General features: G+C 43.3%; 1 protein-coding gene and 1 pseudogene across 1 annotated transcript; both read right to left on the minus strand.

Annotated features, from left to right (window-relative positions):
* Positions 1-240: 240 nt before the first annotated feature.
* Positions 241-9,160, minus strand: LOC100351137 (uncharacterized protein C2orf78). Its single transcript, XM_017340949.3, has 3 exons — positions 9,035-9,160; positions 3,084-3,833; positions 241-2,316 (listed from the first exon to the last, which is right to left on the minus strand). Exons 1-3 carry the CDS (start codon positions 9,039-9,041, stop codon positions 398-400), a joined length of 2,676 nt encoding a protein of 891 aa, XP_017196438.3. The 5' UTR covers positions 9,042-9,160; the 3' UTR covers positions 241-397.
* Positions 9,161-9,381: 221 nt separating this feature from the next.
* On the minus strand, positions 9,382-12,991 carry LOC138848734 (uncharacterized; annotated as a pseudogene).
* Positions 12,992-18,298: the final 5,307 nt, after the last annotated feature.

Genomic DNA, 18,298 nt, shown 5'->3' on the forward strand with positions numbered 1-18,298 from the left:
TCTTCTGATTCTGTTTCATAGTTCTGCCATTTCACCCATTCCTTTTTCTATGACTGAGCCTAAAAAATCTTTCTCCTATTGGATTTCCAAGTCTGGGATCACACTCCTTTCTCCTTACTCAGTTCTTGCCCTTCATTCTCTTACTTCCCCATCCCACTTTGAGTTCATACTTTCTAATGCAGACGTAGAACACCACCTCCACCAAAGAATAATCACAACTAACAGTTTGTCAAAACTCAAAAGACTTCTTTATTAATCATCTATAAATTAATTCTATTATCTTTATTTCATTTTATTAATACTTAAAAATATATAAATAAATAGAGAAATATGTATTTTGCTATAGGTATGTATATAGATGTGGAAAACCAAGTGCTATCAACAGTCTTAGTAACTCTTACACTGCATAGCCATAGTATCGAGAGATAGCCATCTCCTTTTCCCTCTCGATGAAAAACTGCAGTTTCCCCATAGAGGTGTATTTGGCAGCATTCTCACGCTGCTGTTGAGCCCGCCTCTTCAGAGCCTCTCGCTCTGGCCTCTGTTCTTCTGTGATGGGATCTGACACTACAGGCCCAAGAATATCAGGTTTCCTCCATGGAATTGGTTGGCGGCTGAAATCTTGGATGAGAAATGGGTTTTGAGGGTTGGGTGGTGACTGGAGCTTGGCCACAGCAGCAGAAACAGGCTCCCCCTTGAGAGAAGTGTAAGATGATGTTTTGTTAGGTGCAGGCCTAGAGACAGCAGATGGAGGGATACTAGGCCGGGTAGGGTGCATCAAACCTGGTCGAGCTGCAATTGGCCGAGCTGGTCTGGCAGGGTCCATGGAAGATGTGTTGGCAGGAGCTGCTTGGGGTGGACTGACTGTAGTAGGTTGAGCTGGATTAGTAGAAGCAGGCCGGGCAGAGTTCCCCAGAGTGGGCCTGTGTGAGGCAAGAGACAGTGGCCTCCGAGGAACAGGTTGAGGTTGAGGCTTACTGACATTGGGGAACGGCAGAGGTATCAACTTCACCTTTCCGGGTGGTGGCAGGTCATACACGGATGGAGATGCGCACCCTTTGTCAGCTTCACCATCCAGTTTCAGGGCACTGACTTGTGTTATCTCAGCACCTGCACCCTGCTGTGGGGTTGTCAGCAATGGTTTGATAGCTGAGGATGCACAGGGGTCTTTGATGTTGCTTGAATTTCCCAGGTTCCTGTAGGAAGAGAGGCCAGTTTTCTTATCGCTCTTCTTCCCCAGCGCATGGAAAACCTGCACAGACTCTAGCATGTGCATGCCTAGGCAGCTTCTAGGTTTTTTGAAGCTCTCTTGGGTAAGCTCAGGTGGATTTCTCTTCCTCTTTGTCTTGGGGACGGATGGTTTGTCTCCTGCCTTGACTTTGCTCCCTGACTGCTTGCTCTCTTGAGCTTTTGTAGAGTTGTTTTCTCTGGTTCTTCTGGCCTTTGCTTGCCCATCGCACTTGGTTTTCCTGGACCTTCTAGATGCAGCTTTCTGAGGTTTGATGTTTGATTTGTTGGCCATATTCACAGGATCCCTGTCACAGGCTGCAGCACTGCAAGGAACCGCTTCTCCCTCTAACAGGAACTCTGGGTCCTTTGGCTGGATTTTGGTTTTGCTACTACCATTGATCGGTTCAGCAGCTTTACACTTTTTCTTCCTGACTACATCGGAGAGACCCTTTATGTCTCTTGAACTGTCCTGCACCTGAGTTCCTTGGATGTCTCCAGTATCTGTGGCATTGCTTGCCATGGGACCATTGGGTTGGTCAAGATCTTCCAAGGAACTGAAGATCTGGGGAAGGCAAATCTCCTCCACCAGTGTGGTAATGTCTGCAAAGCCATTGCTAGCCTCAGTCCCATCTTCCAGTAACCCTTGATCCTCAAGGCTGAGATTATTTCCCAGAATGGCATTTGTAGGATCAGGCTGCTTCTGTGGGCAAACAGGGTTATCAACACAAGCCAGCAGCTGACCTCTATCAGGGATTTCCAAAGGGAGCAGTGGAAGATCTTGGTTTTCTGCTGGGTCCTGGAAGGCATCCAGTGGCTTGGAAAGCTTGGTTTTGATGTCACCCAAATTGATAGTCTCTGTTTTCTCCTGGCTTTGATCTAGAGGTAGTACCAAGAGATTCGTGGAACTCTGCAGTGGAACTATCTTTGAAATGTCCCCTGTCTCAGATGGTGAGTCACTGTCAAGTATCCGGATATTTCTGCTCCTGCAGGACTTGGGGAATTCTTCACTTTGTGGCAGACAGGATGTCTTGCTTATAGGTTGCAATCCACGGGAAGAAGTCTCCATCCCTGGGAAATTTTTCATCACTGCAAAAGAATCAAGGAAGAAATCAGTCTGTGGTATTTGAGGCGCCCGCACTACATATCAGTGCAGAATCTAAGCACTTTCCAGCCAGTGGACATGGATATGACTAGATCTTCTTAAGGACAAAGGCAACAGAGAGTTAGTCCTTGACCAAGTTGTCTCTAGTATCATCGTTTCCTTGGCTTTGTCTTCACTGGATTATTATAGCAAAGAAAAGGGGAAGTGGTTTTAAAGAATCAAATGTTTCACAAAAGCTAGCATTCTCATATTGGATGTTTGTTTTCTGTCCACTCTTCTAGGCAAATACGAGCACCTCCCACCATGGAGTAGGAGGAAGTGGAGCTCTTTCTCATGATTGATGCAAGCAAGCAAAGATTCTGGGCCTGTGGGTTTTTTTTTTTTTTGACCGTGTCTCAGAACACATGATCTTAAATGGGGTGGAGGGGTCATTTGAGGAAACTAAAACTGTCATTCTGAAATTAAGAACTCTGAAATGCTTTACAAAGAGACTAAAGCAAGGGAGAATGGGAAGTGATGTGATGGTTTAGGGAAGCTGATCAGCTAAGGAAGTGAAAGTGTAGCATCCCTCAGTATGATCTTGGGCTTCTCTCGCATGTAGCATAGATTGCCCATCTAGATTACGTGTTCCTATACAGAGTTCAAAAGGGAGAGCACCGAGCAAGGGTAAGGGTTGAAGAGCCACCACTCTTGCTGCAGAGTTGATCTGCTTTTGACCTTATTCCTTTCCTGCCTAACTGTTTGCACTCACCTTGGAAACTTGTTCCTGTGATGGGTTGAGCAGGCACAGAGTAGTAGATTCCAGAGGTCGAGGCTGGTGGTGGGGCGTCTGTGGGCTGGATCCTCTTGAGCACCATCACCATTTCTGGCTGAGGGGCAGACGCCACACTTCCCATGTATGTCACAGGGCCATAGGATTGCAGACAGGGGCCAAGTTCTCCAGAGAGCACATGCCCTACTGTGCCTTGATTATAGTAGTAGACCTGGCTTCCTTCTGCATATGGAAGGGACAGGCAGTTTCCCTGATTTGGAATCTGAGTTGCTGTCCCCTGATGCAGTGATGGATACAGAGGGACCATGGTATTGGCATCTGAAGTTTTGTTATATTGGGCTGTCATAGCCATGGAAGAAACACCAGTGTCCTGGTCAATGAGAGTTACAGTGAAGTCCTCGAGCGACGAGGACTTCTTTGCAGTGCGTCCTGTGATATTCCATTCAGAAATACCTGGGTAGGAGGCAGCAGAAGTGGAGATCTGGCTCTGGCCAGTAACTCCAGACAACAGAGTTATGTTAGAATGTTGGCAAAGGTAGGCACTACCCATGAGTGGCTGGAAAGAGGTGGCAGCGGCTGATGGCAGTAGCCAAGCCGAACCGACAGTTGGAGCAGACACTCTGGAGAAGTCGCAGACGCTTCCTGGTAGGGAAGCCGCAGTGCCTACCATGGGAATAGAGAGCTGCAGGGAATTTGCAGTCCCAAGTAGGGATGGATTTTGGAAACTTCCTGTAGGAAACAAGAGCGATATGGGAAAAGGAATGAGATTGTTGAAGTTTTATCATTATCTTAGCATTATTGATACAAGAAAGAGCCTAACACCAGTATTCCCTCAGACACCAAGAAGCAAACAGTTCATGCTAGGCTATAAGTGCCAGAGCAGTTTTCTACCCTTATGATACACTTTGTTTATTGTGGATTGTTGTACAGGCGTGGGGCAGATTCAAGACATTCATCATTGCCTAGACTAGAAGCCACGTTCTCCCTGACCTTCTTTCCCTTGAGACTGCCCCCCACGTTTGACTCCTAAGGACTTCCTGGAGGTGAAGCATTGTAGAACGAGGAGGTCTCTGGAGAACTTCTAACACTCTCATTTTACCAGTGAGAAAAGTGAGGCTCCTCGAGATCAGATTGACTTATTGGAGTTCTCCCATTGTGTTAGGGTCACTGCCAGGTTACAGAACCAACTCCCATTTCAGGACTCTGCTGATAAACACCTGAGCCTGGGAGAAGTGGAATTTGGAATGCAGGCATTTTTGGGTCCTTTGAAAAGTGGTTTATTTACAAACAGTGCACTTGTGACCACTGTCATCCTTGGTGCATTGTTTTGTTTGTGCAGGGCACCTGCCATTGCCTAGAGTCCACTTATAACCTAGTCCAGCTGGTGTTCAAGGCTCATTGTCTATCCTCTTCAAGCCTGCCTTCTGACCCCAGGTCAGAAAGACCTCCTAAGAGTCGTTATAGTCACAACAGTGATAATGAATACATGAACAAAGATGATTTTTAATGTGATTTATGTTGATGAAGATATAGTAAGTTCTGGAAGGACAGATGAAAATCCTGAAAACATATAATATGACAGAACTGTAAAGAATATAAGGATATTTCAAATAGTGCATGGAAAGTGAGAGGAAAAGATAAGATTACCTTGGTGCAAAACATGTTGTACTTTATTCATATGAAGGGTCTTGAAAAAGCTCATGGTGATACTCAGCAGACTCATAGAATGGCGGATGTCCTAAATAGCACTCTGGCCTCAGAATCAGCCCTAAAGGCACTCGGATCTGGCTGAAAAGCCCATGAGAGTATTTCAGGCATGGAAAGCCAAGACACTCTGGCAAAAAGATCTCTGTGAGTGAGATCCCAGTGGAAAGAACAGGTCTTCAAAGAGGGAGGTGCCTTTCTCTGAAGGGAGGAGAGAACCTCCACTTTGACTATGACCGTGTCTAAACAAGATAAGAGTCGGAGAACTCAAGGGGCTTCCATAGCCTTGGAAACTCATAACTGGTGCATAGGGAGATTACTGATGCCATAAACAGGAGTGTCAATTTGTAAAGTCAACAACAGGAGTCACTGTGCACTTACTCCTCATGTAGGATCTCTGTCCTTAACGTGCTGTACACTGAGGCTTAATGCTATAACGAGTACTCAAACAGTATATTTCACTTTGTGTTTCTATGGGGGTGCAAACGACTGAAATCTTTACTTAATGTACACTAAACTGATCTTCTGTAAAAAAAAAAAAAAAAAAAGAAAGAAATTATCAATTCCCAAGTTGACTCTCACTGGGATTAAACATGACAATAGGTCTGATCTGATTTCATCATCATTTAAAAAAAATCATCTATTATTTTTTACTTTATGTTTCTGTGTGGGAGCAAACTGTTGAAATACTTACTTAAGGTATACTAAGCTGATCTTCTGTATATTAAGATAATCGAAAATGAATCTTGATGTGAATGGAAGGGGAGAGGGAGTGGGAAAGGGGAGGGTTGTGGGTGGGAGGGACGGTATGGGGGGGAAGCCATTGTAACACATGAGTCGTACTTTGGAAATTTATATTCATTAAATAAAAGATTAAAAAAAAAAAAAAGAAAAAGCTCATGGTAATGTCTGCCATTAAGAAACTATGTATGGATATTAATATTTCTGACACCACAGTAACTTAGTGTTTATAGGATCTATTTGAAATGCCCTCATATGTAGATATTAATGAGAATTGGAATATATGACAAACAGCAAGGAATAGTAGATTACCACATGGTTCTGTCAACAAACCTGCAATAGTATGCAAGTGAATATTGTGTACTCTATTTTTAGTGAATACTTTTTTTTTATCTTTTATTTAATGAATATAAATTTCCAAAGTACGACTCATGGGTTACAATGGCTTTCCCCCCCATACCGTCCCTCCCACCCACAACCCTCCCCTTTCCCACTCCCTCTCCCCTTCCATTCACATCAAGATTCATTTTCGATTATCTTAATATACAGAAGATCAGCTTAGTATACCTTAAGTAAGGATTTCAACAGTTTGTTCCCACACAGAAACATAAAGTGAAAAATAATAGATGATTTTTTTTTAAATGATGATGAAATCAGATCAGACCTATTGTCATGTTTAATCCCAGTGAGAGTCAACTTGGGAATTGATAGTTTCTTTTTTTTTATTTACAGAAGATCAGTTTAGTGTACATTAAGTAAAGATTTCAATCGTTTGCACCCCCATAGAAACACAAAGTGAAATATACTGTTTGAGTACTCGTTATAGCATTAAGCCTCAGTGTACAGCACATTAAGGACAGAGATCCTACATGAGGAGTAAGTGCACAGTGACTCCTGTTGTTGACTTTACAAATTGACACTCCTGTTTATGGCATCAGTAATCTCCCTATGCACCAGTCATGAGTTTCCAAGGCTATGGAAGCCCCTTGAGTTCTCCGACTCTTATCTTGTTTAGACACGGTCATAGTCAAAGTGGAAGTTCTCTCCTCCCTTCAGAGAAAGGCACCTCCCTCTTTGAAGACCTGTTCTTTCCACTGGGATCTCACTCACAGAGATCTTTTTGCCAGAGTGTCTTGGCTTTCCATGCCTGAAATACTCTCATGGGCTTTTCAGCCAGATCCGAGTGCCTTTAGGGCTGATTCTGAGGCCAGAGTGCTATTTAGGACATCCGCCATTCTATGAGTCTGCTGAGTATCTCACTTCCCATGTTGGATCACTCTCCCCTTTATTTATTCTATCGGTTAGTGTTAGCAGATACTAGACTTGTTTATGTGCTCCCTTTGATTCTTAGTCCTTTCATTATGATCAATTGTGAACTGAAATTGATCACTTGGAATAGTGAGATGGCATTGGCACATGCCACCTTGATGGGATTGAATTGGAATCCCCTGGTATGTTTCCAACTCTACCAATTGGGGCAAGTCAGCCCGAGCATGCCCCAAATTATACATCTCTTCCCTCTCTTATTCCCACTCTTATGTTTAACAGGGATCACATTTCAGTTAATTTTCAACACTTAAGAATAACTGTGTGATAATTACAGAATTAAACCAGTCATATTAAGTAGAGCAGACAAAAAAACTACTAAGAGGGATAATGTATTAAGTTGTCCATTAGCAGTCAGGGCTATGCTGATCAAGTCACCATTTCTCATAGTGTCCATTTCACTTCAGGAGGTTTCCTTTTTGGTCTTCAGTCAGTTGTCACCGATCAGGGAGAACATATGGTATTTGTCCCTTTGGGACTGGCTTACTTCACTCAGCATGATGTGTTCCAGATTCCTCCATTTTGTTGCAAATGACTGGATTTCGTTGTTTCTTACTGCGGTATAGTATTCTAAAGAATACATATCCCATAATTTCTTTATCCAGTCTACCATTGATGGGCATTTAGGTTGGTTCCAGGTCTTGGCTATTGTGAATTGTGCTACTTTTTGCTTAGTTCTAACAACAGTTAATGACTGTTAATCCGAAGGTACTCTGTTTTTGGAGGAAAATAATTATAAAGATGACAGACAGCCTTGACTTGAAATCTGTCACAGCTGGGGAATTTGTTCTCCTGTTGCAGAGTAGAGAATTTGCCCTTCTGCTGCAGAGGAGGATATATCATTTAAAAATGTTTTTGATCATAGAAATAGACAGCAGTTTAAAAATCAGAATAAACAAGAACACTGAAAATCCCATTTCCCCCAGTCCCCAAGTTAACTGCTTTTAGTCAAGTTCCATGTTTGGTGGAAGCATCACTTCTAGTGCACATTTCTGATGTTCATTTTCAAAACTGTCAGGTGTCTTCCATGTTCAAAGAGGCATGGGAAAAAACAAAAACCAAACAACTGAGTATGCCTTTCTGAAAAGCTGCTTTCCCAGGGATTCTCAGTGCTAGCCTTGGTTTCCTTTCTGGTACATTAATGTAAGAATTTGTGCTGCTCTGCGTAAATTCCACCCTGTGCTCATTACTTTAAAATCTTATATCCTCCTCAACATTCCATGCCAAAAAGTCTCTTCTTTCCTTGAGAAATACTCTATGCTGCTCATCGCTATAATTCTTGAAATTTCCTTGTCATCATTTTTGTCTTTCCTCCCTCTTCTCAACACCTGTTGTCCCAAAGTTCCTTTTCCTAATATCTGCCTATGTACAGGCCAGGCATCTCTATCCTCTCTCCCTATTTTCTGTTTTTAATCTATATTAAATAGAAAAACCCCAAAATATGTGAATATTGCATTTTGAACAGAACTCAATTTGAAATACTATAGTTGAAATGTTTTTGGAGGGAGACTATTAGAGTTGAAAAATCTTAGTGTATATCGTTAGTTTTCTATATGTCCTGGATGTTTTTCCCTCTATTTCTGTTGAAACAAGCACTCTCAAGTGACAGTCTCTGGTTTCATTTTCTGTGTGTATACCCTTTAAGATTCACCCATATGGGTGCCGGGTTCTAGTCTCAGTTGCTCCTCTTCTAGTCTAGCTCTCTGCTGTGGCTTGGGAGGGAAGTGGAGGATTTTCCAAGCACTTGGGCTCCTGCACCTGCATGGGAGCACAGGAGGAAGCACCTGGCTCCTGGCTTTGGATTGGTGTAGCACTGGCCATAGCTGCCATTTGGGGAGTGAACCAACAGAAGGAAGACCTTTCTCTGTCTCTTTCTCTCACTGTCTAATTCTATCTGTCAGATAAAAAAAAAGAAAAGAGAGGGATTTGGGAGAATTAATTACTATCCTGATATAGCAAATGAGGAAACAGGTGTTTTGGGAGAGTTGTGATTCGTCCAAAGTCACATAGCCAGTAACTGTTACAGCCAAACTCGAAACTGAGTCTCCACGTTTCTAGTTCAATATTTAACCCCATCGTTCCAAGCTGTTTGGACTGTATTACTCAGTTTACATGGAAAAAACATGTAATGAAGAACTTTTAAAGGTTTCTTTTCTTACCTGACATGGTCAGAGACGAGGAAATATCAACGGTAGATATGAAGGTTGAAGAGACGATACAGAGGATGACTGGCTGGCTGGTGCCAGCAAGCACATGTGTCCAGTATGGAGGTCACTGGCTACTGGTCACTTGCGATGTTCCAAATTTGTTTACAGACAGCTCCATGGAAACCCCAAGATTCCACCAGGTGGTAGCAGGTTTGGTGGGAGAATGATGTCAATAACAGGCAGTTTAATGGTCTGAGGTAGCCAATAGGAAGGTCAGGATTCCCATTGAGAAGAGGAGATTGGGTGGAGGAAATGGTGGACAGCTGTAGTGGCATCTTTAACAGAGCTATGGCAGTTGAACTCTGGGATGGTGAAATCCTGTAAAGACAGACTTCCCCAGCCACGCAGCTGTTAAACGGGGAAATCTTCTCAATGTTTCTCATACATGTTCATTAATGGAATCAATCAATGCTTACTTATTTTCTGTGTATTGTATATAGTGTCATACACATTTGTACAGTTTCCTGGGTTGGAGAGGAAGGGAAGGGAAGTCCAGATTGAGCGGTTATGGTGCTTCTGAAAGGATCTAGTTGATCTGATTAGTGAACTCCCTGCAGCTTTTAAAGACTAAAGGATTGAGCCAGAGTTCCTTTGGCAACGTGGTTGAAGAGTAGAGTGAAGTTCACTGAGTGTGCCTTGTAGGGATGGTGTGGTCCAAGGCTGTTCCCTTGTGGTTTCTTCTCCATGAGTCCTAAGTTGCTTGGGCTTAGATGGGCCAAGTTGGACTTGCATCTTTCTTTGTCCCTTTCATCTTAGCCATTGTGTCTGGAACAAGACTTGTTCCTGTGGTCTTACATTTACAAATGTAAGAGGTATCCACTTCACCTTTCCAGGTGGTGGCAGGTCATACACGGAGGGAGATGACACTCTTTGTCAGCTTCTCCATCCAGTTTCTGGGCTTTGATGTGTGATTTTTCAGGACCTGTACTCTGCTGTGGGGTTGTCAGTAGTGGTTTGATAGCAAAAGGTGACTAGGGGTTTTGTTGTTGTTTAGATTTCTAGGATCCCAGAGGAATGGAGTCCAGTATTACTGCTCTTGTTTTCCCACTCATGAGAAACCTGCATAGACTCTAGCGTGTGCATATTGGGGCAGCCATGGGTATTTTGGGAAGCTCTCTTGGGTAAGCTCAGGAGGATTTACATCCTGTTCTTCTTGGGGATGGTTGGTTTGTCTTCTGCCTTGACTTTGCTTCCTGACTGCTTGCTCTCTTCAACTTTCTTAGGGTTGTTTTCTCTGGTTCCTTTAGTCTTGTCCTGCCCGTGGCCCTTGGATATCCTGGACCTGCTGGATGCAGCTTTCTGAGGTTTGCTGTTAGGTTGTTGGGTCACATTCACAGGATCCCTGTCACTGGCTGCAGCCTGCAAGCGACCACTTTTCCCTCTAACAGGATCTCTGGGTCCTTTGGCTGGATTTGGGGAACACCAGTCATAGCCTCCGTGGCTTCATGCTTGTTCATTCTGACTTCTTCAGAGAGATACTTTATGTCATTCGAACTGTCCTGCACCTGAGTCCCTTGGAAGTCTCCAGTATCTGTGGCAGTGCTTGCCATGGGACCATTGGGTGGGTCAAGATCTTCCAAGGAACTGAAGATCTGAGGAAAGCAAATCTCCTCCACCAGTGTAGTGATGTCTACAAAGCCACTGCTGGCCTCAGTCCCATCTTCAGGTAACCCTTGATCCTCAAGACTGAAGTTATACTTTTCCAGATTGACATTTGTAGGACCAGGCTACTCCTCTCACCAACAACAGCATCAGTGCAAGCCAGAAGGTGATGATATCAGGTATTTCCAAAGGAAATAGTGGAGGATCTTGGTTTTCTGCTGGGTCCTGGAAGGTACCCAGCGACTTTGAAAGCTTGGTTTTAATCTCCCCAAAGGATTACTCGCCTTTTGCTCCTGATTCGGTTCTAGGGGCACTGCCCAGAAATTAAGAGGTCTTTGTACTGGAGCTATGATCGAAATATCTCCTAGCTCAGTTGGTGAGTCACTGTCAAGTATCTGGATATTTCTGGTACTGCAGGACTTGGGAAATTCTGCAGTTTTTGGCAGTTTTCTGGCTTGGAGGTTGCAATCCCAGAGAAATCCCCATCCCCAGAGAATTTTCCATCACTGCAAAGGAATCAAGGAAGAAGTCAGTCTGTGGTAAGCCAGCAGCTATGTTACACATCGGTGCAGCATCAGGCCCCTTTTATGTGAACCGTGCACTTCAACTAGCTAGCTCTCCCTAAGGACCATGGACAGAGAGTTAGGCAGTGACTCTTCTAGATTTTTTGTTTTTCTCTTCATGGAGTTGTTAAGTCAAATCAAAAGAAAAACATGAAATATTTTAGAGCCTAGCATTCTCATATAGGGTCTTTTCATTTCTGTCCATTCCCAGAGGGAATATGAAAACCTTACACCATGGCCTAGGAGTGGGTGGAGCTTTTCGTCATGAACTATATAAGCAAGGCCAGAATCTAGGCCAGTTTTCTTGGACAGGGTCTCTGAACATAGGATCAGAAATCCTGGTGTCAATTAAGTAAACTAAAACTCTAACTACCACTGAAGAAGTCTAGAGTGCCTTATGAGGAGACTAAAGCAAGGGAGAACGGGAAGTGATGTGCTGGTTTAGGGAGACTGATTTGCTAGTATGTTCTTGGACTTCTCTTACATGTGACATAGACTTCTGTCTGTATTAGGTGTTCTTATATAGAGTTTGCAAGTGCAGAGCACTGAGCAAGGGTAGTGGTTGAAGACCTACCACTCTCAGCTGCAGATTAGATGTCTGTTGTCCTTTTTCCTTTGCCACCTTTTTATTTGCTCTCACCTTGAATATTCGTACCAGTCATGGGTTGTGCAGGTACAGAGCAGTAGATTCCAGAGGACAAGGCTGGAGGCAGGACATTTGTGGGCTGAATCTTCTTTAGACCCGTCACCAAATCTTGGTGAGGGGCTGAAGCCACACTTCCTGTGTATGTCGCAGCAAAAGACATAGGATTGCAGGCAGGGACCTCGTTTTCTGGACTATAGAGGCCCTACTGTCCTGTGACTGTAGTAATAGATCTGGATTCCTTCCTGGTATGGAAGTGACAGGCTGTGTCCCTGATCTGAGATCTGAATGACGCTCCTGCACAAGTAATGGGAAAAGGGGCCATATTATTGATACCTGAAGTATTGTCATATTGGGGTGTCATACACATGGAAGAAACACCTGTCTCACTGTCACTGATAGTTATACAAAAGTCCCTGTTTGACAAAGACTTCTTTGCAGTGCATCCTGTGATATTCCATTCAGAAATACCTGGGTAGGAGGCAGCAGAAGTGGAGATCTGGCTCTGGCGAGTAACTCCGGATACATAGTTGTATTAAAATATTTGTAAAATGTAGGTAGTACCCATGAGTGGCTAGAAAGAGGTGCCAGCGGCTGATGCCAGTAGCCAAGCCGAACTGACATTTGGAGTAGATACCCTGGAGAAGTTGCAGACGCTTCCTGGTAGGGAAGCCGCACTGCTTGCCATAGGTATAGAGAGCTGCAGGGAATTTGCAGTCCCAAGTAGGGATGGATTTTGGAAACTTTCTGTAGGAAACAAGAGACAGGTGGGAAATAGATGAGATTGTTGAAGTTGTATCATTATCTTAGCATTATGGATACCAGAGAGAGTCTAACACCAGTATTCCCTCAGTCACCAAGAAGTAAAGAGTTCATGCTAGGCTGTAAGTGCCAGTGAAGTTTTCTACCCTTATGATGCACTTTGTTTATTCTGGATTTTTGTACAGATTGGGGAAGACTCAAGTCATATATCATTGCCTAGACTTAAAGCCAGCTTCTCCCTGCCCTGTCTTTCCCTTGAGCCTGCCACCGACCCCTACCCGGTTTGACTCCAAAGGACTTCCTGGAGGTGAAGCATTGTAGAACTAGTCTCTAGAGAAGTTTTTTTTAAACTTTTATTTAATGAATATATATATCCAAAGTACAGCTTATAGATTACAATGGCTCCCCCTCACATAACTTCCCTCACACCCACAACCCTCCCCTTTCCCGTTCATCTCCCGTTCCATTCATGTCAAGATTCATTTTGAATTCTTCTAGTTAACTTCTAACACTCTCATTTTACCAGTGAAGAAAGTGAGGCTCCTCGAGATCAGATGACTTACTGGAGTTCTCCCATTGTGTTAGGGTCACTGCCAGGTTACAGAACCAACTCCCGTTTCAGGACTCTGCAGATAAACACCTGAGCCTGGCAGAAGTGGAATTTGGAATGCAGGCATTTTTGGGTCCTTTGAAAAGTGGTTTCTTTGCAAACAATACACTTGTGGTTCACCCTCCAATGGCCACGGCGGCCGGCACGCTGCGGCCGGCATACCCTGCTGATCCGAAGGCACGAGCCAGGTACTTATCCTGGTCTCCCATGGGGTGCAGGGCCCAAGCACTTGGGCCATCCTCCACTGCACTCCCTGGCCACAGCAGAGAGCTGGCCTGGAAGAGGGGCAACCAGGACAGAATCCGGTGCCACTACCGGGACTAGAACCCGGTGTGCCGGCGCCGCAAGGCAGAGGATTAGCCAAGTGAGCTGTAGCGCCGGCCGGTTATTATATTAATCTAAAACATTTCAAAAAATGTCAGTGACTGATTTTGCTATGGTGACCAACCCCCCTATCACCATCCCCGTTCCTTGCCCTATCTCTTCCATTGGTCCCATTCTCCTCCCCACGTGCCTTGAGGCTGCACCAGGAGTGCGCCTTCCTGTTCCTGTTCCTGTTCCTGTTCCTGTTCCTGAGAGTGCCTGCATGATGCAGCTCTGGGCTGACCTCGTGTGCATGCACCTTCACCCTGTGAAATGGCCTCCCCAAACCTGGCATCCTTTAATGGTGATGGGTCAACATGGAAGCACGGGCCCAAGTTGGAGGAAGCCCTGGCAGGCCTTTCAACTTCATATTTGGCACCTCTGGAAGTCTGATGTCATCCAGCTGGGATGCTGTTCCCCAGAAGCCAGGTTGGCCACCTACAGGCACTTGCAAACACCAACGACCCCACAGCCCCCGTGCCTCAGTTGAGACTGTGCTCCTGGCATGCAACGTGACCCAGCCCACTATTCTCCCTCAGTGGTAAAAGTAAAATTGAACCTGGCCTTGTGTTGTTATGTAGGTAAATGGAGGTAGGGCATTGTGCTGTCCTGGTACATATGTATTAAGTAAATAGTGACTTCTATACTGTGAGAAACAAGGTGTATTTTCAAAAAATAGCACCAGCTTTTTTTAAAAACTTTTATTTAATGAATATAAATTTCCAAAGTACAGGTTATGGATTACAATGGCTCCCCCCCCCCCATAATGTCCCTCCCACCTGCGACCCTCCCCTTTCCCACTCCCTCTCCCCTTCCATTCACATCCAGATTCATTTTTTGATTCTCTTTATATGTAGAAGATCAGTTTAGCATACATTAAGTAAAGATTTCAACATTTTGCCCCCACACAGAAACATAAAGTGAAAAATACTGTTTGAGTACTAGTTGTAGCATTAAATCACAATGTACAGCACACTAAGGACAAAGATCCTACATGAGGAGTAAGTGCACAGTGACTCCTGTTGTTGACTTAACAAATTGACACTCTTGTTTATGGCCTCAGTAATCACCCTAGGCTCTTGTCATGAGCTGCCAAGGCTATGGAAGCCCCCTGAGTTCACTGACTCTGATTATATTTAGACAAGGTCATGGTCAAAGTGGAAGTTCTCTCCTCCCTTCAGAGAACAGTACCTCCTTCTTTGATGACCCGTTCTTTCCACTGGGATCTCATTCGAAAAAATAGCACCAGCTTTGAGAGTAAAGTGAGAACAGACAGCAGCAGCCCAAGCCATTGGCAATAAAGCTGTGGGAAGAGCCTGGCATGAGTCTGGCTTGGAGCCCAGTGGGGGACAGTGTACCTGCCTACCTAGAGGGAAAAAAAGGGACACGTTTCTCTCACCACCATCCAGCACTAGCAACCTGAAACTGAGAGAGGGTGGGCTCCATTTTGGACATACGTAACAGCTGTGCCAGCCTGTGTCCGTGCATCCAGCAACCTGCTGAAAGGAGAGTCCTGAGTCTGCTGGGAGAACTGACAGGGGGCTCATGACTGTGGGAGCCTTGAGTGCTGGATGGACTGTGAAAACACTGTGGCTGCATAGAGGGGCGCATGGTGTGGTTGGGTCTCAAAGCAGTCACTGTGGGCAGCTCTCTAATTGCTTGGTGAGAGTCATGGCTGCGGGTTCCGTGCTCACACTGAGGACTGCATGGGTCCTTTGAATGGTTCTTGTGGCAGTGTGGATGATTATTGGTAGCACCTGGGGCTAGTGCCTGGACATTGGTCTCCTTGGAGGAGAGGAGGTGAATGTGAGACTAGGCCAACAGAGCTGGTCAAACTCTCTATGATTAAAAAAATTTTAAAAAGATTTACTATTCCCAACTTGGGCTTTACCTTAGACACTCCCCTCATCCTGGAGCACTGAACAGAGCTCTCTGACCACACCCAGCACATGCCTCTGGGTATTCACTGAAAGAGCAGACACTCTACCAAGCCATAGAGGAATAGTCCAATGATAAAACCCATCGCAGGGACAAGAAAAAAAAAAAATCTTACCAAATGCCTAAAAGTAAATGCAGAAATCCAAGAAACAAGAATAAGGAAGACAACATGATGCCCTCAGAGGAACACAACAACACTTCAAAACTAGAATGTGAAGATGAAGAGATTGAAGAAATGCCAGAAATGGAATTCAAACAATTGATCATAGGATTACTTAAAAGTAATCAGAAGCAAATGCATGAATTAAAGAAATCCATACAAGACATGCATGAAATGTCTTCCCAAGAAAATTGAGATTTTTAAAGAGAAATCAAAGTGAAATATTGGTATTTAGAATTCAATACGTCAGATTAAAAATGCGGTGGAAAGCCTTCATAGACTCGGTGAGACAGAAAGAATATCTGAGTTAGAAGACAAATCACTGGAAATTTTATAGTCAGACCGACCTAAAAAAAAGAGGAAGAAATTAGAAAACTAAAAAACAGTGTTGGAGGTTTATGGGATACTATGAAACAACCCAACATAGGGATCTGAGGAGTTCCTGAAGCTGTGGGAAGAGAAAATGGACTAGATAGTCTTTTTAGTGAAATAATTACTGAAAACTTGCCTGATTTGTACAAAGAAAGGGACATCCAAGTACAGGAAGCACACCGAACTCCTAATAAACATGACCAGAAAAGATCTTCACCACGACACATTGTAATCAAACTCTTCACAGTAAAATATAAAGAAAAGATTCTCAAATGTGCATGAGAGAAACACCAGATTACTTTCAAAGGCTCTCCAATTACACTTTCAGCTGACTTCTCATCAGAAACCTTATAGGCCAGGTGAGAATGGCCAGATGTATCCCAAGTCTTTAGTGAAAAAACTGTCAACCCAGAATACTGTACCCTCTGCAGCTGTCATTTAAAAATGAAGGCGAAATAAAGACCTTCCATAACAAACAGAAACTGAAAGAATTTGCCACCACTTGTCCAGCCTTAAAAAGATGCTTAAGGATATGCTACATACAGAATAACAGAAGCATGGTCATCACTATGAAAGAAGGTCAAGGCAGAAAATCTCCCAGTAAAATACAAAGGAAATCCAAAGTAAACAACAAGATTATTAATGGAAAGATGGCAGGGCCAGGTCATTACTTATCAGTAGTCACCTTGAATGTAAATGGCCTCAACTCTCCAGTTAAAAGATACAGACTGGCTGAATGGATTAAAAAGACAAGGCCCATCTGTTTTCTGCCTACAAGAAACACATCTCACCAGCAAAGATACACACAGTCTGAAAGTGAAAAAATGGAAGAAGATATTCTATGCCAATAGAAACCAAAAAAGAGCTGGTGCAGCCATCCTAATGTCAGACAAAATAGGAAAAAAATTGTTAAAGAGGCAAAGAAGGGAATGTAATGACTAGTGACAAGTTAAACAGGAAGATGCGACTATAATAAATATATATTCACCTAATTACACGACACGCCACTGTTTAAAAGAATGAAATGTTAATGTATCTAAAGGGAAACATAGACTTCAATACAGTAGTAATGGGTGACTTCAGTACCCCAGTTTCAGCACTAGATCAACAAGACAGAAAATCAGCAGGGAAAATCATCAAGAAAAGAATAGTGATAACCTATACTAGAGACCAAATGGATGTAATGGATATCTACAGAGTTTTTCATCCTACAGTTGTAGAGTACACATTCTTCTCACCAGTGTACTAGGATAGACCGCCTGCCAGGCCATAAAGCAAATCTCAGCAAATTCAGAAGAATAAATTCATACCATGCACCTTCTCTGACCACAATGGGTTGAAACGGGAATCAACAACTCAAGAATCTCTAGAACGTGTGAAAACACATGGAGACTGAACAACATGTTCCTTAATGAGCAGTGAGTCATAGAAGAAATCAAAAGAGAAATAAAAAAAAATTCTGGAAATGAATGAAGACAACCATGCAACATATCAAAACTTATGAGATATAGCAAAAGCAGTGTGAAGAGGAAAGTTTATAGCAGTTGGTGCCTAAATGAGCTATCAAAATATCTCAAGGACCTAGAAAAACAACAGCAAACCAAACCCAAAATTAGTAGGAGAAAAGAAAGAATTAAAATTTGAAGAGAAAGAAACAAAATTGAAACAAAGAAATACAAAAGATCAGTGAAACAAAGAGCTGGTGTTTTGCAAAAATAAACAAAATTGACATACCATTGTCCCAACTAACCAAAACGAGAGGGAGATGACTCAAATCAATAAAATTAGAGATTAAAAAGGAAATGTTACAACAGATACCACAGATATAAAAAGAAGAACCACAAATTACTACAACGAGCAGTATGCCAACAAATTGGGAAACTTAGAAGAAATGAATAGACTTCTGGACACATACAACCTACCTAAATTAATCCATGAAGACATAGAAAACCTAAACACACCAATAATGAAGATGGAAATTTAATCAGTAAAAAAGACACTCCCAACTAAGAAAAGCTCAGAACCAGATGGCTTCAGGGCTGAGTTCTACCAGACATTTAAAGAACTAACACCAATTCCTCTCAAGCTATTCAAAATAATTGAAAGAGAGGGAATCCTCCCAAACTCCCTCTATGCATCCAGCATCACCTTAATTCCTAAACCTGAAAAAGATAGAACAGAGGAAGAGAACTAGAGACCAATT

The sequence above is a fragment of the Oryctolagus cuniculus genome, chromosome 2 (genome assembly GCF_964237555.1).
Source record: "Oryctolagus cuniculus chromosome 2, mOryCun1.1, whole genome shotgun sequence".
In the NCBI taxonomy this organism is placed as follows: Eukaryota; Metazoa; Chordata; class Mammalia; order Lagomorpha; family Leporidae; genus Oryctolagus; species Oryctolagus cuniculus.